Below are 20763 nucleotides of genomic sequence, written 5' to 3'. Positions count from 1 at the left end.
GGGCAGGGAAGTGCTGCTGTTTCCAGCCAGCTCTGGGTGACATTTGTCTGCAGCACTATCCGGGTCAGTCAGGAGGGGCAGGAGGGACAGTGGTAGGAAAGGAGCCTGGGGAGGAGCTGCCCACCTGCCAAGAGCCCCATGTTATGTTGAGTTAATGACTGATAAGTTGTTCTTTATGCTTGGCTCGGTTGCCCTGATAAGATGTGTTTCCTTTCTCTTGAGAAATAAATACCTTGTTGAGGTGGCAAGGCCCTGCAGTTATCATCCAGCAGATCTGACCAAAGCAGAGGGAGTATTTTCCTGCAAGGACATAAGATGTCCCTGTGTCAGGACACCTGGCTGAAAACCAAGTTCTTTTTCTTTGCTGATGGTGCTCCTGGACTCAGTTCAGAGAACACCTTCTGCCTGTCTTGCCAGAGCTGGTGGAGTTCTAGAAAAGACAGGGGGGCACCTTTTCCTCCAGATAAAATCTTTTATACTTACAAAAGAAAAAAGAGGTGCACTGGGACTATCAGCTACTGTGTTCATACCAATGCAGCAGAAATGCTTTTTTAAATGGACAAATGTTATATCCTGGGTGACCTGCTCAGTACTCTGGGCTCTCAACAGTTGTTAAAGCTTTCTGTTTATTCTCCCCATCCTTTTTCTCCTCTCAGCTTGCAGAGGTAAGAAATGTGGTTTTCCTGACATTCAGAGAGATACTTCCTATTTCTGCCAAACCTGGTCTGTCTTGATGCCTTCCTGAGCTGGTAAAGATGGGAATTTCAGTAGTGACCAAAAGGAACTGAGCATGTGAGGAGACAGCAGTGAATGGAGAGATTGGATATTCTGCTTTCTTCAGAGCAGTCAGTGAATGGAGAGATTGGATATTCTGCTTTCTTCAGAGCAGTCAGTGAATGGAGAGATTGGATATTCTCCTTTCTTCAGAGCAGTCAGGTGTGGTTGCTGCTGGAGGGGCTGGGGCCAAGCAGATTCCTTGGACAGGGAACACCCAGGATGGAGAGCTGTGCTGTGTGCAGGGAGCAGTGTCTGTCAGAGCCCCTGATGCTGAGCCAGGCCAGGATCTGTCCTCCCTCCTAACCCAGTGTCTGTGGCTGCCTGGGCTCCTTCTGCAGGGCTGTTCTGTGATGATTGCTCAGGGATAACTGCAGGAGCAGGGATGGAGCTCACTGCAGGAGGCTGCTTGGGTCACAGGGAAATGCACCCTGTGGGCACTGCTGGGCTCCGTCCTGTGGCACTTGGGGCATTTTGGCTGAACAGAAACGTCTCAGTGAAACAGCAGTGTCCAATTTGTGCTGGTTCCTTGACACTCTGCTTGTCCACTTCTGTGCAGTGTCAGCTCTGCAGGGAGGGTGTGAAACATCTGCAGGGCTGATCTGTCCCTCAGCTGGGCTGGGACAGGGAGGGAATGAGCCCTCTGTGGGATTGAAAAGGGCTGGTGGCAGGAAGGATGGACAGTTATGAGACAGGATAGCAGAAATGAGGGTGGTTTGACAGAGGCTCTTCCCTCATCTAGATTATTTACCAGAGCAATGGATATTATCAGTTTCTTCAAAATGAAACTAACTTGGAATGCACATTTTACTGAAGGAGGTGAACATCAAAAGGTGTCCATAGAGCTGGAACTTGGCAAACGGAAGAGAGATTAGAATGTCTGTGGGAAAGAGATCAGATACTCCTCTTCAAATTTACCTAGCCTTATTATCTTTAAATTACTTTTTATGCAGGTAATTAAAGAGCCTTTTAAGAGAACTAGAAACCGATAATTTGAATATAGCATGTACTTTGAGTTGCTCTACAAAAAGCACCTCAATTTTGTGTTGAGATAAATATTCTAGAACCTGTGAAAAGCCTTTCTGTTCTTTACGACTTTATTTCAATAATGTTTACTAACAGAAATGTTTGTTATTTTTTTCTTTTCCCAGACCTATTCAGGGCTGTTCTGTGTAGTCATAAATCCTTACAAGAACCTCCCAATTTATTCAGAGAACATTATTGAGATGTACAGAGGGAAGAAGCGCCACGAGATGCCGCCGCACATTTACGCCATCTCCGAGTCTGCCTACAGGTGCATGCTGCAAGGTAAGGAGCAGTCTGGGCTTGGACACTGCCTGGCCACTCCTCGGTGTCCCTGCAGCTAGGGTTTTCCATGTGCAATCAGAGTTTTAAAGAGGGGGAGAGAACCAGGTTTGTAACTCGCTGAGGGGCGGCAGCACAGCTGGGCTGGGCCATCGCTGCTCTGGGAGTTGTGTCAGAAATACTTTGTTCCCCAAAAAAAGAGCTAAGTTGCATGTCCAGAGATGTTGTGCACTGGCTCTGGATGAAGGAGGAGTGAAAGAGTGGGGTTGAAAAGGCAGTGCTATGAAAGTGTTGGTGTTCGGCAGCTGCCAAATAATCCGAGGTGACAATGGAACAATGGGGGTTTGAGTTCAAAAAGAGATCAGGGAAATCCTTAACCTGGAGGAATTTCTTTTTTTTCTCCTAACTGATTTGTGTCTGTAGTAGAATAGGGTGAGTTCATGGAGGGCTCGTGGTTTGAATTTTGGCTTTAAGGCTGTGCTGCACAAACATGAAAGCTGAATCTGATGCGACAGAAATGAGCACGTGCTGTTGAACTCACACAGTTGTGTTTCTGACACAGGATTTTGGAAGCACAGCTCATTCCAATACTGATTCATGTTTAGGGGGCTGTTGGAGGTGTGGGGACAGCAGCATGTTGTGTGTGTAACCAGGAGCCAGCTCTGCACACCTTGCTGTGTTGTGCTGTAGCTCAGTTTGGGCTGGAAGGAGGGGAAGAGCTGTTTGACCCGCTTCACCCAAACTGAGGGAAAGCTGCTTCTGCTGCCAGGTGAAACCATTTAAATGTTAACTTTTGGTTTTTTAGACACTTTAAATACATCACACAAGTCTTTGTTTCTTGAATTGTGACTTTGTCTTTAGGGCTGCTTAATAATCAACTGCAGGTTGCTGAGTGTCCTTTCACCTCAGCAGAGCTGTGCCAGCAGAGAGGGGTGATGCAGGGACAGGCAGGGGGGAGCAGCAAACTGGGGCCACCAGGAGTTGTTCTGCTTCCCAGTGGGTACCTGGGGCTCTGTTTTCCTGTGTTTTTGTGGAAGAAACTCTGACTTCTTGACCAGAACAACAACCCCTGACAGCTCAGATTGAGCACCCCTAATAAGTGCATGTGGAATAACGGCAGGGCAAACCTTAAGATTTATTTTAAGGAGTTTATTGTAGCAGTCTCAAGTGGATTGTGATTAAGTGCTTCCCAGTCTGAAAGCACCTCTTGAAATGGTCTCAAGAATGCACTGAAATGTCCTTGAGCCAAATGTCCTCTAATAAAGTAAGTCAATGTCAGCAGTCACCACACTCCGGGTGCTCCATATATTTGCTCACATGCCCTGCTGGAAGTCATTTGTGTCTCTGGAGATCCTGCTACATGCACAAATGTTACTATTTTTGGAAGGTGGAATTAAAAAAAAAATGCACATGGTGATGTATGTTTGGTTACAGTCCTCTTTTCTTTCCTTCTGATGGTGGAGGTTTATATTTTCTATCCAATCTCTCTGTGCTTGCTTTCTTTTTGGTTTTGATAGCCTGAGTTCTCATCTGAACTAATGAAGGCATAGCTTGGAATAAGAGTAGATGAAACCCATGCAATGGGATCCATTATTTAGGGAATAACTTGTTTAAGGGTCACTAAATCTGTGTTTCTAGGGCCCTTCACCTGTATGGAGCCTCTCCCTGTTTGTTTTAGGCAGCATTTGCAGGAGTTGGTGAATTTCCCATTGATGATTTGTCTGCACAGCTGCATTGCAGGGATAAATAAAAACTCCAGCCCAGGCTTGAGTGCTGGTGAGGGGGAGCAGTGAGTGTTTGTGTCAGGTGGAGTGGGGGGCTCTGCCACTGACCCTGCTGCTTCTGTGCTTCCAGAGACACTTCAGGGAACTTGGTCTCCATGTAAATAAAACTTGCAGTTACAACAAGCAAGGTTTTGTAGTCATTAGAGCACCGAATAATATTTGTCTTAACAGTAGCACATTATTCAGTTTGTTTCTGGTTATCAGTGGCAACGCAAGGTCAGCTACTGAGTGTGCCCAGGGCTTGGTGAGGATGGGTTTTCCCTATCAAGTATTTAACACAATGTGCAAAATGTCTCTCATTTCTTCTAACTCTGCCTTGTGTTTCAGTCAGCACTCAGTCTTCAATGAAACAGAAAATCTGTGTCAGGAAGTTTTGCCTGGTAGAAGTGTGTCTGTAACCATTAGCTGGGTTAATCAAAACTCTTCAGATTAATCATCAGAGGTGTCTGCAAGCATTTATGTGCAGCAGAATCCTTGGCCAGGGTGCTGTTGCTGATAAGTTACTGACACATGCTTGTAAAAGTGTTGCTGTGCAGTTCCTGTGTGTTCTGTGCACGTAGCTGGGGTGGCACACACAGCTGGGGTGCCAGAGAGAGGAGTTTTTCCAGGATTATTGAAGTCCTGCTTCTGCTGCTGCAGCATATCCACAGCTTCCTTGTGATACCAATGGCTGCTGTGTTTCAGTGTTTAACGTCTGAAGTTTAATTATTAGGATTCAAACCTGAAATTGAAACCATAGGAATGCCATTCCTTTGGAGAATATGACCTTCCCCTAATAGAAATATCCTGGCCACTAATCTAGATTAATGAGAGTGGTTGGCTGGATTTTCCTGGCCTCTTCAGTGGTATTTTGTGCAATATAATCATGTTTATTTTCCTTGCAGCTAATCACAAACTACTCATTTCCAGGTGTTTGTGAGCTGTTTACTGTGATTAACAGGATACCTGGACCTGAGCTGTGACTCTGAGCAAGCTGATTCCTGAAACCACAATTTTACTGTGCTGAGAATTGGGCACAGTGAGTAAAGTGTTACTCAGGTTCCCAGTGCTTTCATGCCTCTATTTCAGAGCATGGAGAGTCACAGCCCAGCTTCCAGTCTCTGCTTTGTTGAGGTTTTGTGTGTTTAAATAAGAAAATGGAGATTTTTATTTAGATTATGAGAGCAGAGGGTTTTCTGGTCAGCAGAACTGGTATATGTGCATCTCCATAGTTATTCCTTGTGTTAAACTTTGCTGGAACACTCTGAATTTTCCTGAACTGGGGATACAAATGAATCCCTGCAGTTTTCCATGTGTGCTGTGGTGGACGAGTCTGTGTGGAAGCATTGCTGCCTGCCAGCCATCAAACCCCACTCTGTCCTTGGCCCCCTGAGGAATTTCCCATTTGGGGGGACCTCCTGCCCCCCTGGCTGCCCAGGCCAGCCCTGCCTGTGCCCTCTGTGGAGGGAGGAATGGTTGGAAATGTCAGAGGGCAGGGGCTGGGGGGAAAGTCTGACACACAGAACAGGTCTGAGCCCCCAGTTTGGAGGGGATGGACTCCCCAGGCAGACAGGAGGAGTTCTGGGAGGTGCAGGATTGCTCTCCATGGCTGAGTGGTGCAGATGAACAGGGATCTGGGGCAGGTTCTGCAGGGAAAAGCAAACTCAGGCAGTGCTGGGTCTGCTGGGTGCTGCCCTTTCTGCAGCAGTGCCATTAAAGACTGAGAGGAAGGAGCTCTTGTTGGAGACAGGCAGGACCTGGGCTGCATTCTAGTTATGCCAGTCAGGGTTTCTCTTCAGGAAAAGCCTCATTACCCAGTGCCTGACCGCAGCAGATAATAACCTGCAATTCAGCTTTCCAGACTGGATTTCCCCTCTCTTTCCCCAGTAATTATTTTTCAAAGTGCTGTGGTGGTAGGGTGTTACTTCACAGGTGGTTTAGTGGATTTCTCCTGCACTTTCCCTTCATTTCCCTGAGGAGGAGGTGAAGCAGGGAGTACCCATGGCCAGGGGTGATGGGCTGGAGCAGAGCCCAGCAGTGGGGAAGGGCTGGGCTGGCCCCACACAGCATTGCTGACATGATCATAAGGAATTGCTGCCCTAATCCCTGGGACAATGTTGACCTTAATTCTGCTTGGTTATACAATTTGCAAGCCTTGCTGGTGTTCTTCAGTCCTGCTCAAAGTTATGGGCCATGAAAATTTGCCACAGAGCAGGATTTTCTTTGAGAAGATGAATTTTCTGGGGCTGACAGGGCTGTGACAATACTTTACCAGCCAAGGAGATCTGATTGTGCAAAAGCAGCACTCACAAATTTTCCTGTAGTGCTTTCTCCACAGCTGACTTTCTCTTTTCCCTCTTCCCTTCCAGTTTTCCCACTGGATTTCTGGAGGAAGTGTGGCTTTGTTTTATTGTGCCTCTTTATTCAGTGACATACAAGTGCTTCAGAGGAAATATTAAGGAAAACTTGTTGACTTCTTGTTGCTAAAGCCCAGCTTGCCTGTCAATATTACTCTTGTATAATTATGCTTAGTCTCTCCTTTTCATCCTGTTTCCCTGAGGACATCTTGATGAGCACCAAATTAGCACTGATATTTTAGGCCTGCCTTTAATCCTGTTGCAGAGAAGGTTTATCGGAAACAGCCTAAGAGGGGAAGGGAACACTTGGTGTTGGAGAAGCCAGAACGGCCTACAGGTGCAATGCTTGTCTCTTCAAAACATCTTCTTGAGCTATATTTGTAGTTAATCTTGATTTAAGTCCTCCCTTGGGGGCATAGCCACCCCCAGCTACAGAAGAAAAGAATTGAAACTAAAATAAGAATTTTTTTCTTTTAAAGGTCTATTAAATCTTCAAATGGAAGGGGGAAACATTGCTCTGAGACTGGAAAAGTTGGGAGTGATGGTTGGTGCTCTCTGTTGTGAGGAGCAGATGGAACCTGATAAATGTGCCATTAATGTTCTTGGTATTTTCATTACATCTTGACTTCCCAAAAGGGTCCCCAAGGCCTTTTAAGGAGTTACAAAGTGCAGGATGATGATCCCAGCAGAACTGGCTGCTTGGTAAATGTCATCTGAAGGATTTATAGGTCCCTTTATGGTTACATTGAGAATTCTGGGCTTTCACTTGGTCTGCTCAGGCAGGTGTGGAATATAAATACTCAGGTGACAGCACCATTAACATCCAGACTGCTTGTACACCTCCAGGGGTGTCACATGCAGTGTCTGCATGGCTGAGTGCAGGGAGATTCCTGAAGCAAGAAACAAAGTAGAAAAAACTGAAATCCATCATGCCGGAAGCCTCCTGCCTCATTATTTTTGAATTTGAAGCAGAATGATAAATACTTCTGTCAGCTGAACTTGTTTTGCAATACTTCATCTCCTTGCCCTCACTTTTGTGTTCTGGCTGTTGGTATTAAACCTGTGGGATTCAGGGGCTGGGAGCTGTCAGGATTGAAATCACTGCACCTTGCTTGGCCAGCTGTGAATGGCACCAGTAACAGGTACCCACTGAGCTTACACAATCTAGTTCTAGAAACTGCATTTTAAACCTTTTTTGTTGTTGTTGGAAAAGTTTTAGTGCTCTGCTGATCTTTGTCCTTCTCTGTGTCAAAATGTGACTGGATCCCTGTTTATTGTTCAGCTCAAGGTTGGGCACTTCATTAGGGATGATGATACTTTCAGTGCACAGCTCTCTCTGAAGGCTTAATTGCTTGGAAGTTGGCCTCTTTTTTTGTGTAATTTCAGTAACTTTGTTGTATTTACAAATGTCACAAGGGTGACAATTGTTACATAAGGAATTTTTAGTTTCCTCGGTCCCTCGGTTTCCTTCCCCCTCCTGAAGTGCAGTGCTGCAGTAGATGAGCCACTTCCATGGGCTTTTTTGGTTGATATTCTGAGCAAGCAGAGATGACTTTAATTTTAAAACTTGCTATGCAAGCTGGCCTTATAATTGAATTGTGACTGTGCCTACAGACAGGAATTCAAGGCTAAGTGCACCCAACTTGGGAAATCATTCATGAGATGAATCATTTTGTGTGATCACTCAGTCAGCACCTGCTCCTGCACCGAAGCTTTCCTTTAAATTAAACCCCTTTTATTTCTAGGTAGTTGTGAAATGGATAATTTGCTCCTGCTTGGCCCAAGCCTGGGATGACAGGCACAAGCAGCAATGCCTTGATGTAACAAAACCTCCAATGTGTTCTAATCTCGGGAGCAGCGTGAGAGCCGCACTGGGCACAAAGCTGGGGTTTGTCAACCCTGCCTGCATTCCTGGGCTGCTGAGCTGGGAGTGCAGCTATGCCACAACTGCCACTGCCAGCACTTGCTGCAGCTCCTTTTTCCTCCCTTTCCTCTTAAATTTGTTGGTTTTTGGCAAGGGAGCAGCAGAGCAGGGTTTATCCATTGGCCAGTGGGGAGAGGTGAGGGCTGCTCCTTGTCCTGCTCCTTGTCCTGCTCCTTGTGTTGGGCCCCAGGCTCACAGCAGCAGCACAATTGCCAATTTCTGTCTTGGTGCATCTCCAGCCTCCTCTCACTTGTCCATGATTGATGCTCTCAGGTGTTCCTGGCAGGCTTTGGAGCCGTCCTCAAGGACTCAGAGTTGCAAGGTGTTGTGCATCTGTTTCAGAGAAGAAGGTGAATAAAAGCTCATGGCTTTCTGATCACCCTGGGCCATTCAAATTTTTCAAAGCCGTCAGATGGTGTGGAGAAGGAAAATGCAAAAGAAAAAGCAGGAAAAAATAGGTGTCTACCTCTTGATGTGTATCTGCTGTGAAAAATAGCAGGAAATAATTCTCTGAAGGGTTAGTAAATGGAAAATACTGAAAATAGAAAATCTGCAAGAACCAAATCCTTAATCTCAGAGATGGAATAGCTGATGGACTGTGCTGCACAAAACCCCTTGGCAGCAGAGCAGCCAGATGGGAGCTGCTGGAGCCATCTCTGAGGGTCCTGCTCAGAATCTGGAGACCACTGTGCTCATGATCAGCTTTCCAAAGGGAGTTTGATAACAATTCTAACCAAAGGGGAACTGTAGGCACTGTGAGGAAAGGCCTTCATATGGGCAGAGAACTGGTTAAAGATTGGTCAATCCTTCCCATTGTTTTGTGCTTTTTATGGTTTGGGAATTGCTGCTGCAAACCCTGGAACCTACATTCCTCTGTTTGTGCTTTTTGTGCATAAACATCTTGGGAAAGGTGAATTCCCTTGGGAATGCTGGAGCTGCTGCTGCTTGAGCAGGAGCTGAAGGGATGAAGGGTCTGGGGACATCTAAAAGCAGCAGTGGCTGTAAATCAGGTAGAGAGTGTGAGGAGTGAGTGGAAAAGGAATCCATCTAAGAAACATTTCTGCCATAGACTTGACACATTTTCTTTCTATTTTCATAATACATATAATCAATCTATAATAATATAATAGAATACATAGACTTAGAGAGCCAAGCACAAGCACAGGTGAGAGCTCACCTGCAGAGCTGCCTCCAGCTCAGGCAGGACCTGGAGCTGCTGGAGCCAGGCCAGAAGAGGCACCAGGATGATGCTCTGAGAACTGGAGTTATTCAGCCTGGAGAAGAAGCAGCTCTGGGGAGACCTCAGAGCCCCCTCCAGTGCCTCAAGGGGCTCCAGGAGAGCTGGAGAGGGACAAGGGATGGAGTAACAGGACACGGGGGAATGGATTTAAACTAACAAAGCAGAAGTTTGAGATTAGAAAGGAATTGTTCCCTGGGAGGGTGGGGAGGCCCTGGCACAGGGTGCCCAGAGCAGCTGGGGCTGGCAGTGCCCAAGGCCAGGCTGGACAGAGCTGGGAGCAGCCTGGGACAGTGGGAGGTGTCCCTGAGATGGCAGGGGTGGAGCTGGATGATCTCTAAAGTTCCTTCCAACCCAAACCATTCTGTGATTTAATGTGCACTTTGTACAGCCCTGCTTTGGGCAGAGAGGAAATGGAACAGGAGACATTGAAAGAACAACCAGAGTGAACAAAATTGTTCAGTAAGGAAATGACAGTTCAGGTCAGATGTAACAGAAGTCTGAATCTGAAGTGGCACAGGCAGAAGGAATAGGGAGCCTCCTCCACCCATCTCTTCCTATGCAGGAACAGAGTCATTGCTTGATATTTGCAGATAACATGTCCAAAACAGCAAAAAGAAGCAAAATTTTTAACAGCAGAGCTGAACTCTGATAGTCTGTGCCTCAGGATGTAGTGGGGGCTTAAAGCCTGGGTGAGGAACACATGGACAGGAGTGCATGGACCAGGAGACTGCAGGAACACATGGACAGGAGTGCATGGATCAGGAAACTGCAGGAACACATGGACAGGAGTGCATGGATCAGGAGACTGCAGGAACACATGGACAGGAGTGCATGGATCAGGAGACTGCAGGAACACATGGACAGGAGTGCATGGATCAGGAAACTGCAGGAACACATGGACAGGAGTGCATGGATCAGGAGACTGCAGGAACACATGGACAGGAGTGCATGGATCAGGAGACTGCAGGAGGATCTGGTGGCTGCCATGAGTGTCTGTGCCTGGCCTTGCTTTGGGGGTGATCTGTGCCCTGTGTGTGGCTGAGCACAGACCAAGGCATGGCCCTGCAGTGGCCCTGCTGTCACACTTGCTGTCTCTCCCGTGCAGTTCAGGCAGGATCAAGCAGCTTGGGAAGGAGGTCACTGCAGTGAGAGTTGCCAGGCCCCTTTGTTAAGTGGTTGGTGCTTGGTTGTTTGTTTGGAAAGGAGAAGAGCAAAAGTTAAACGAGCGAGCTTACACGGCAGATCTTAAAGCTAAAGGGCCTCCTTGAGTCATTGTCTCAGTGGACAGTGTAATCTTTGTCTAAACAGAATTATTCTACGTGGGAAGTAGAACAACTTAAGCAGGGCTGATGGAGAGTGGGAACCACTGCTGTGCTGAGGCTCTGCAGTCCAAATAAACCCTGTCCAGCCTGTGGCTTCCCAGCTCCTACTAATCTTAGGTTAGTGCTAAGCAGAATGCAAACAGGGGCTGAAATGTAAGTGTAGAGGTGGCCTGTGTGGATTTTTGTTTCTCCTGGGAGAGCCCCTTGGGTGAATGAAGGGCTGGAGGGAGGCAGGGATCTGCTCCCCTGTGTGTCCATGGCTCTGTGGGTGTCAGGCAGCAAGTCCTGGCAGCTCTGGCCTGGGCAGCTTTTCCCTCTGGATTGTCATGCCCTTCAGCTGAGCTGCTGAAACCCCCTGTGAGCCCCAGGGCACTGAGCTGGGCCAGCAGCTGTGCCTGGCCACGGGCTGGGCACTGTGGGCATCAGGAGCACTCACCCAGCCCAGGGAGCTTCCCCTGGTTTCCTCCAGGCTGGAGCTGCCTTGTGTGCTCTGCTCATCTCCTGAGTTACAGCAGATCAATCTCCCCAGGGCTGCTGGAGTTTGTTACCCATGAACTGCTGCTCACAAACACAGCAGCTCTGCTGTCATTTCTGAATTAATTCTGCTAAAGCTTCATTAGTGATCATTGATAAAGGGAGTGAAAGATTGACAGTGAAAACTAAACCATATTTGAGGTTCTTCCAACTTAATTAGGGCTAAAAAGTCAAACTAAGTGCCAGTTGTGGCTGCTGTGGTGGGGAATGCTGCAGTGGGCAGGACAGAGTCCTGTTTGTTTTGTCCTCTCTGCTGACTCAGCCCTGGCTGCCAGGCTGAGCACGTCACACTTCTCTCCTCAGGAATTTGGGGAATTTCGAGCTAATGTTGCAAATGCCTCTCTCGTGATTTGCGATTTCTAAACCAGTCTCAGTTCCCAGCTGGGCCGAGTCCCCCAGGCTGGGGCTGTGCTGGGAGAGGGAATAACCAGTGTGGGCACCTCGTGTGCTGGGACAGGCAAACAATCCCTGTGTGAGAGCTGGGGGTCACTGGAACAAGTGCCCAGCCAGCCAGGACTGGGCTCTGGGTGACCTCTGCTGTGTATCCCTGCCAGTTATTAACCTCATGTGCTCAGCCAGCCCAGACCTGGAGCGTGGCCCTTGTCATTTGTCTCAGGAAGGGACAGAACCACACATCAGCCAGCAGGACAGACAGCATGCAGAGGAAAATGGATCTGATTTGCAGGTTATTATTGGTCCTTCCTGAAACCCAAGCACAAAATTCTGGTGGATCATTCACTCTGGCACAGCCTTTCCTTTTCCCTGTCCAGAGCAGTGATCAAATGCCACCCCCATTGCTGGAGCTGATATAAAGAAAATTCCTGCTCTTTTGGGAGGTGGAGGAGGCAAGTTCTTGGATATTTCTCAAACAGGAGAAATCACAATCATTGGCTCTCTAAAATGAGCTCTGTGCAGGGAGCGAAGGGCTCCTGTTTATTTGTAGGTGGTGTTTCATGCTCAGGTGCCCAGGAAAAGCCTTTTTTTTTTTCCCTTTTTAATAAAAGCTGTTATTATTTTACCTTCCCAAATAGCAGAGACACCTGGAGTGTTTCCATCAGCGCTCCACCCCACAGTGAGGAGGTGTTTGATGACCCAGCCCTGGAGATGCCCTGCAGCAGGGGCAGGAGGGCAGTGCTGGCTGTTATTGTGGCAGCTGGAGCTGGCAGTTCTCAGGCAGCAGAGGAGGTGCAGGAGGCTCTGGCTGTGTCTGTGGTGTGTCAGGCTGTGTGGGGAGCACCATGTGGATGCCAGGGCTGCAACTGCTGAGTGATTGAGAGCAGCCCTGTGGAGTGGCCTTTGGGACAGGGTTGGTGTAATTCCCCATGGAGTGATGGCTGAGCAGTTTCAGTGCTCTGAGAGAAAAGTGTCTGGGCACTGATGGAGCAAAAGTGATAAATGTTATTATTCTAGGAATTACAACCACTGGATACTCATGAGGAGTAGGCTGCATCAGAATTTGGTATAAATTAATGTTACACCTTTTAGCAGAAGGACTGAGAATTTCTGCAAGTTCACTGTTTGACAGTTTCAAAGAAATAAGTGTTGGATGTAAAACCCCACCAATATATGAATGAGCTGGTGATGACAAGGCAAGAAGAAAAAGAATAAATGCAGTCTGAAGGTGTACCAAGAGAGATGGCTTCTCCTGAAGTGTCCTTGAGAATTTCTCCTTTCCAGAGGTTCCTTTCAGCTGCTGGAAGGGATAGTGCAATGACCCTGCTCACCTTTCCTGGAGATACCTGTGGTGTTTCCATCCTTCAGTCACCTGAGCCCTGCCAAGGAGGGTGACAGTGACACTGCCCAGCCCTGCTGAGTGTGTCACATCAGGTGCCTTGGCATGTGCAGCTTCAGCTTCTTTAAATCTTTAAACGCTTGTAACTTGGTGAAATGTAGGTGTTAAAACTCAAAATATCAATTTTGTGTTATTAGCAAGTGTCTTGCTCCCTGCAGGGCTCCCTGAAGTGTTGGATGGGTCACTGGGGGCACAATGCTGATTTATTCCTGCAGACTGGCTTTATTTATTTATTCCTGCCCTGGCTTTGGGAAGCTGCAGAGCTGCACTGGGGAGGGACTGAGTTGCCTTGGAGGTGAAATGCAGAATAACCAGAGATAATAATGCAGAATAACTCTCGTGGTGCCCAGCAGTGTGTCAGGGCACATTTGGCCTGGTAGGTGCCCAGCAAACCAACTTGTGCCTGTCACTCTGGCTGCTGGCTCTGGGCAGAGGTGTTTGTTGGGAGTCACTGTCACAGTGCTAAGTGTTTGATGATAGTTTAGGGAGTAACCAGGCAACATTTTAAAGGCAAACACAAATTATAAAGGCATGCTTCATCTCTGTAACCGGATCTCTTCCCATGTTTATCAGCCCGGCAGGAAAATAGGAAAAAGAAAATACTTGGGAGCTCGGAGTTGAGGAGTGGCAGGCTGGGGACACCTGTGTGCTCTCCTTGTCACGTGGCACTCATGGAGCAGTGCTGGGAGAGCTCTGGCAGCAGCAAATCTGTGCTGCTGGGAAGGTCCCTGTCCCCCAGGCACTGCCCTGTTTTCACAGAACTTGTCAGGAATGCAATTTTTAAATGACCTTGGGTAGATTGATATCTGAGCCTGTTCACCTAGAGCGCAGGGCGCACACACAGCAGCTCCTTGGAGCTGCATCCACAACAAACAGGAGCCAGGAGCTTTGCCTGGGCTGGGCTGTGTGGCACCTGAGCATGAAACACCACCTACAAATAAACAGGAGCCCTCCACTCCCTGCACAGGGCTCCTTTTAGAAAGCCAATGATTGTGATTTCTCCTGTTGGAGAAATGCCAAAGAACTTGCCTCCTCCACCTCCTAAAAAACCCAGGAATTTTTTAATGTCAGCTCCAGCAATGGGGGTGGTATTTGATCACTGTTTTGGACAGGGAAGAGGAAAGGCTGTGCCAGAGTGAATGATCCACCAGAATTTTGTGCTTGGGTTTCAGGAAGGACCAATAATAACCTGCAAATCAGATCCATTTTCCTCTGCATGCTGTCTGTCCTGCTGGCTGATGTGTGGTTGCTTTCCCTCCACCCCGAGTTGGGAAAGCAGATTTAACTTTTTTCACCCTGGCACACTTGTTTCATTAAAGAAGGGGATTGTGAGGCAGTCAGTGACTTGGTTAAAGCCCAAGGCAGGTAAGGAACCTGTGGAATTGTTTTCCTAGGTCTGTGAATGAATGATAATTCCAAAAATGCTTGTCTGGCTGGGCACTTCACTCAGAGAAGCTCCAAATGCCTCCTCCCATTCATCCCCAGTCAATTGGTGAGGGGGATCTGGGCATCTGCAATACTTCAAATATCAGTATAGTGCAGGGTGACTGGAGCAGAGCCAGGCAGAGGCTGGGTGTCTGTGCCTGGGAACTGTCCTGGGACAGAGCTCCTGTGCTGCCCTGCAGACTGGTGAGGAGAGGCAGTGCAGCCCTGAGCAGGGGCAGCACCTGCTCTGAAATCAGGGCTGCAGGCGCACGCTGTTATCTGTGTTATCTGGGGGAGAAGAAGCTAAGGAAACCATAAATAATCCTTCCACCTTAGTCATTTGCCAGAGAGTGCCTCATTGGAACCCAGGAAATGCAGATAATTGACTTTGTAAGGGCTGTGTCAGTGCAGGCTCCTGGACAGAGAACATTAAAAAGCTTGGCTGCACTTGCTGGAACTTCTGGCAGTGGCAAATAAATACAACTTTCTGGACTTGTAGATTTTCTTTAAATTTAATTAGGTAAGAAAATTCACTTATAGTGTGTATTGTGGCACAGTAGCATTGCATGGTAAATGCACAGGTAGCAAATATCATGATACAAAGCATTGACAAACTCGCACTGTCTTTAAATAAATTAAACTTCAAGGCAAATCTAGCTGTGTTAACCTTTTTGAAGTGCTAAACTGAAGAGGTCTGGTTTAGAGGAGGCTGTGCTTTTTGAGGTAATGGCCCAGCTACAGTGCCAAAATTAGGGTGAAGTTATTTCTGGGAAGTAAGAAAGGGGAAAATCAACATGTCTCTTTACAGAAATGCCTCAGTAAATACTAAAGCTAAGAAGTGCTAACTTTCAGCTCCGCTCACAGTCCCAGCCTGGCTTTCATTCAGCTGTTCATTCTGCAGGAACAAATCTCTGTGCTGTGCTGCATCACCTCGAGCCCGTGCTGGCCAGCGCTGCTGCAGAGGCACTGCCCTGGGAGCAGCCCAGGCTCAGAGCTGCACCCCTGGCCCTGCAGGACCCAGCTGCCCCTGAGCCCTGCCCTGGCCCTGCTCCTGCCACCAGAAACTTCTTTTGGAGCGGTCTTGCAGGGCCTGCTGCCTGATAGCAAACCCAGAAGAACATAAATAAATGTTTTCTTAATGTTCCTCTTGTCACACTCCCGCTGCTTTTGCCCCCTCTCATCTTTGATTTCCTGCAGTCCCAGGCTTCCCATTCCTTGTTTTGGACTTGCAGCTGTAGGGAATGATCCAGGAGCATCCCTGCAGCCTTGTCAGGAGGGTCTCCAGCACTTGGAATTTTTCTCTCCCACTTTTAATAATCTGAACTAATATTGTTCAGTTCTCCTGCACTCATTCTGCTGTTTGTTACCCTTAGGAGGGATGTTTGGAGCTCTCAGCTGCTTGCAGGACACAGCCATGGGCTGCAGGGTCCACCTGGTGAGGCACAGCCCAGCACTCCTGGTCCTTGGCATTTTTGAACAAAAGGCTCCAAGTACAGCTGACTGCATGTTTTTAACATTTGTCAGTCAGAAAGCAGCTCCATTTTTTGTCACCCTTGGCGTTAATGCAGTCTGGAACTTGCCAGGGGTGGCATCTGTGGCTCAGCCTGTGCTGGCACCTGCCTGCTCTGAAAGGCTTCAGCTGAAATGTTCTCTTGCTGCAGGTGTATTCCCATGTTTTGATGATAGAATTTTTAATATGGTGCTGAAATACACTCTGTGAAGTTCTTGGCACGATGAAATAGCCCTTGCAGGCTGCACCTGACCTTCAGGAGTTCCTCCCAAAGGTCGTGAGTGCAGCACAAAGTGCTGAGCAAGTGCTGCAGCATTTTGCTTTCCCTGGATGTCCTTTAGACAAGGCTTTCATGAATAAGCTGAATTGTGGGAGCTCTTCAGGCCTGTGTGTTCATTTAAAAAGGGAACAAAATGCTGGGGAGGAAAGCACTTGTTTGCTGGAGATGGCAGTGCTCTTTCCAAGTGTGTGGTTGTCAGTGTTGTGTGCTTGAAACTGCTTTTCTCCTCATGTAAGGGTTTATATTCTTTATGCATTCAGAATAAGAAGTGTTAGGGCCACTTTAGCTGAAAATATAGTTAAAAGCCTTGCTGTGTGGATGATTATTAAATTTAACCAATTATCTGAAACGTCAGGACTTTTAGGGACTTCCAAGGTGTTGTTTGAGGGGTGTGTGCATGTGAAATGGGGATTTGATTAAAATTGCTTCAGAGTGTCCTTCGAATTGTTAAACTGAAAAGATGAATGTTAAAATACTCAATTAAAAGGAGCTGTTTTGCAGATTGCAGAGCAGTGTAAGCAAAGCCCTATAACCATGTTTGTTCTTGTTTTGCAGACCGTGAGGACCAATCAATTCTCTGCACGTGAGTGATCGTTTTTCATTTGGCACTTTGGGGAATCTGTATTGTGAGAGGGGCTTTGATACAGCTGTGGGAGGCCAAGCTTGGTCTTCAGTCTTGACAGGCAGTGGGAAAAGATGTGATATTTAATATGGGGATATAGCCTTTTAATATTGTAATTCACTTTATTGAGTTTCCTGGGCATGTTCTGCTTAAGAAATGTGATTTAAAAACATCGGTGAGGAGCTCTGCATCCAAGCCAGAAGCTTTAAGGAGTTCACCTCTGCACTGCTGTGCTGTGACTGCTCAGGGGGAAAGGCCTGGGGAAGACAAGATCCAAAAGTGGGTCTGGAGACCCTGGGCAGCAGCTGAGCTCTGGCTCTGCCTCCATGGGATCTGTGAGGAGAGGGACACCAGGGTTCCCTTTTCACCTGGGCAACCCTGTGGCTGTAGCTGAGGTTTCCCTGCTTGGGAAGGCAGAGCACGGGGGGTTTGAGGCTCTCAGTGCTCGGAGTGCAGCTGGCAGGGGTGAGCCAGCTTCCTGCCCTCTCCCCCATGCACTGTGTGTTCCTGCAGCTTCCTGTGCTGCTGCAGGGAGTGTCAGCAGGGAGATAAGGGTTCCCTGGGCTCAGGGAGCCAGGCTGGCCCAGCCCCAGCTGCACTGAGCAGGAACAGCTCAGCTCAGAGCGCTGCCCTGCGCCAGCACTCCCTGTGCCAGCCTGGGGAGCAGGGGGGACATTGTCCCTGCTGGGAGCAGCCTGGGGGTCAGGGTGGCTCATCTGGGCTGGAAACCTCACCGTGGCTCTGTCTGCAGGGTGGAACACAGCACATGCAGTGTCTGAGGCACAGGGGCAGCCCCAGTGCTTGGTGCCCTGCTGTTGGGGATGTGCTCTGGGGGACCCTGCTGCCTGGAGCAGCTCGCTGGGACACTCACTGCTGCAAGCAGGCCTGGGCTCAGTTCCCTTCCTGACAGAAGGGATTCAAATCTCCATCTTGTGCTCCTACAGAAGTGCCTTGACTCCCAGAGTCTGTACAGGACTGAGGCTGGATCCTTTCAAGCCTTGCCCTTTCCAGCCATGGATACCATGAATGCAGCATTCCCAGGGCCGAAAAAGAGTTCTGTGCTTCAGCTAAAAGTTGATCTGGTTAACTCAGGCTTGTCTGGCTCTGTGGTTCCTGCTCCTAGCAGGACTCGTGTTTTGTGTGCTGCCTATTCCATGTGCCAAGCACAAAGCAGCCCTCAAAGCAGGGATGGGATCCCGGGGTGAGGAGAAAGGCTTTGTTCCCCTGTGTTTGTGGATGCCTTGGCAGTGTGTGCTTGCCCCAGGTGAATGGTTTGAAGTAGCTTCATGTTCTGTGTCTGCCCATGAACTTTCCTCTCCTTTGCATGGTCAGCCAAGCCCACAAGGTTGGAATGGCAGTGATGGTGGATGTCCAATCTGATCATTTACAAATTGCAAAGCCTCTAAGCTCTCCTGCCTCCAACTTTGTCATTACCTCCCCTCTACGGTTCCTGTGAGCTTTTAATCCACCTGCACTGAGTGGACAATTGATCCCTGTTTGTATCTGGTATGGAGTGTGCAGTTTGTGCATCTTGTGCTGGGTTCCCCCTGGGCTGGGCTTGGCTCTGCCTTGCAGAGCAGCTGGAGCTCAGGTGATGAGGAGGGACACACTTCCTCACAGCCAGACCTTGGGACAATGCCACCGTACCTCTTGGGAGAGCTTTATTATTTTGTAGATCTGCATTATAAACTGGCATTCTGGGGGATTAAATCCTCCTTGGGAGTGGGACAGGGCCATGGGGAGCTCCCTTGGGTGGGAAGAGATCCCATGGTTGGATCAGGAGGGGGAAAGGGTCCAGGACTGCCCTTGCATTGCTGCTCCTGGTGATGAGGTAAATTTAAATTGTGAGTTCCCCTTCATGGCACTGGTTTTGCAGGTCCTGGACTAAGGCAGCAGTAAATAAAGTGCAAGCAGGGTGCTAACCACCCCGGAGGTGCTTTCAGAAACTCCTGTGGCACTTCATAAGACTCATCTTCTCATCTCAAACTTGCTGTCTCAGGACCTGGATCACCTGATTGACCCTGATGTTTACTGAGGCTGGGAACCCTCAGAAACATTTCTCATTTCTCCAGTAGGAGTGGTTCAGGGTAGCTAATGGGGAAAAACCCATCTCGTGAGTGGTGCTCTGAGCTGAGTGGACAGCTGTGGTGTGCCTGTCATTTCCCTGTCTCCAGCTGCCTGGCAGGAATTGTCTGGGACAGAGCTGTGCCACTGCTTGCTGAGGGTCTGCCTGCTCTGCACCTTCACCTCCCTCCCTGCTTTGCACCTTCACCTCCCTCCCCTGCCTCTGTTGGTGAAGTTTCCTGGTTTTTTACCTTCCATGGCCTTTAGAGGAGGGGCAATCACTTCTCCAGCAATGGTGTTTGAAGGACACTTTAGCAGGTCTCTGGATCCAGCCCTTTTTCTTCTTGACAGCCAGGAGTGCTGCTTTTGGGGGGATTCCTGGGTTTGGGGCTGCTGCTGTGACAAGCCCTTGGGTTCTTGTTCTTCACAGATTGTCTCTGCGGTTGTCCAGATGCCTTCCTTGGGTTCTGGCCTAGTGAGTGTCTGATCCCTTTGTACTTACCTTGGGAACCTTTCAACACTCTGGTCTTCAGTTCTGTTCTTCTCCCCTTCCCCATCTGCTTGTGTGAGCTGGGGACTGCTGAGGCCAGGGATGAAATCTGTAGAAGGAACTTCTTGATGAAATTCTTGTTATGGATAGGCTTTTCTCACAGTGAACCATATCCAGCAGGCTCTGCTGCTCCATGGCATCCCCCTGATTTCCTCAGGAGCAGTGATGGGATTTCTTCTGTGCCCTTTGGCTTTTCACCAACTGAGAAACCCAAATGTGGGTTTTTAGAGACAGGAACAGCTTCAGCTCCCAGATCCATTGGACCATCCATGGGTGAAAGCCAGATTATTGCCTGGCTGGAGAGGAGATGGGAGGAGCTGAACAAACAGCAATGGTGAGAATTTCTTTTTAGCTTTGAAGTTGGATGGTTTAATCTTGGGCTGCTAACCACTAACAGATGGTGAGGAAGGCTGCTGGAGCTCTCCTCTGCTCTGGAGTTGGGTTCATCCAGTTTGCAATGAAAAGCAGACGAGCAGCCCTCACCACCAGCACTTTTCTGGGGAGCTGGACTCAACCAACTTCCATCTCATCATTCCCCCTTGATGGGACTGCAAATCAGAGTTTGCTTTGGACCTTCTCTCTGTTAATTCTTAGTTTGCTGAAAAGAAAGGAAAATCTGTGTAATTCCAGAAACTTCATGTTCCTTCTAGCTTATAAGTAACAGATAAATAATATAAGTGATATATTTGGGTCTGGAAGCAGTGGCTTTCAGCCTGTGTTGACTCAGCATCCATCAGTGGTTTGTGCAGAGCTGTGATGCCAATGCTGCAGCATTCCCAGACCTTCCTGCACATTTTCCTCTTTCTGTGGGATGTGAAGCTGGGCTGAAGAGATTTCAGGGTGTTGGGGTTTTTTTTGATATTTTTCCCTTGGAGAAGCTGCAGCTGCTATTTTGTGAAGTTTTGGTGTTTCTCTGCTCACTGAGCATGCCAGGCTGATGACCAGGATGAAGAAATTTGTGTTGTAGTAATTAGGAATTTGGGAAACACTGGAGAAAGCTCTGAAAATGTGCTGCACTGCACTTTCAAACACACCAGTGTGTTCTGGAGACTCTTAGCACAGAGCTCTGGCATTCCCAGAGCTGGGCCTGGCCTGATAAAGAGGTGTCCAGCAGATGCTTGCAGCCCTACAAGGATATCTAATCTGAGCTGCCTTCCGTGGGAGTGATGGGCTGTGCAGGGAATAGAGGCTGCTTATTAAAGGCCAGCAGCAGCAAATACCAAACATTTCTGTATACAACCCCTGGCTGGGCTCCAGCTGGGAACATTCCCATGGCAAGTGCTGTGGAGATGATGGGGAGC

At 48.3% G+C, this 20763-nt stretch overlaps 1 protein-coding gene across 2 annotated transcripts in view; it reads left to right on the top strand.

Annotated features, from left to right (window-relative positions):
- Positions 1–20763, top strand: part of MYH10 (myosin heavy chain 10) — an 83548-nt gene that overhangs the window by 10773 nt on the left and 52012 nt on the right. For both annotated transcript variants that reach the window (XM_005427859.3, XM_005427858.3), the window contains exons 3-4: positions 1926–2082; positions 16782–16809. In XM_005427859.3, coding sequence (XP_005427916.2) covers positions 1926–2082; positions 16782–16809 — 185 coding nt within the window. The remainder of the gene's footprint in view (positions 1–1925; positions 2083–16781; positions 16810–20763) is intronic.

This window comes from Geospiza fortis, unplaced genomic scaffold (assembly GCF_000277835.1).
Source record: "Geospiza fortis unplaced genomic scaffold, GeoFor_1.0 scaffold485, whole genome shotgun sequence".
Lineage (NCBI taxonomy): Eukaryota > Metazoa > Chordata > Aves > Passeriformes > Thraupidae > Geospiza > Geospiza fortis.
Note: the sequence above shows the minus strand (reverse complement) of the source record. Positions and strands in the feature narration are given on the sequence as shown.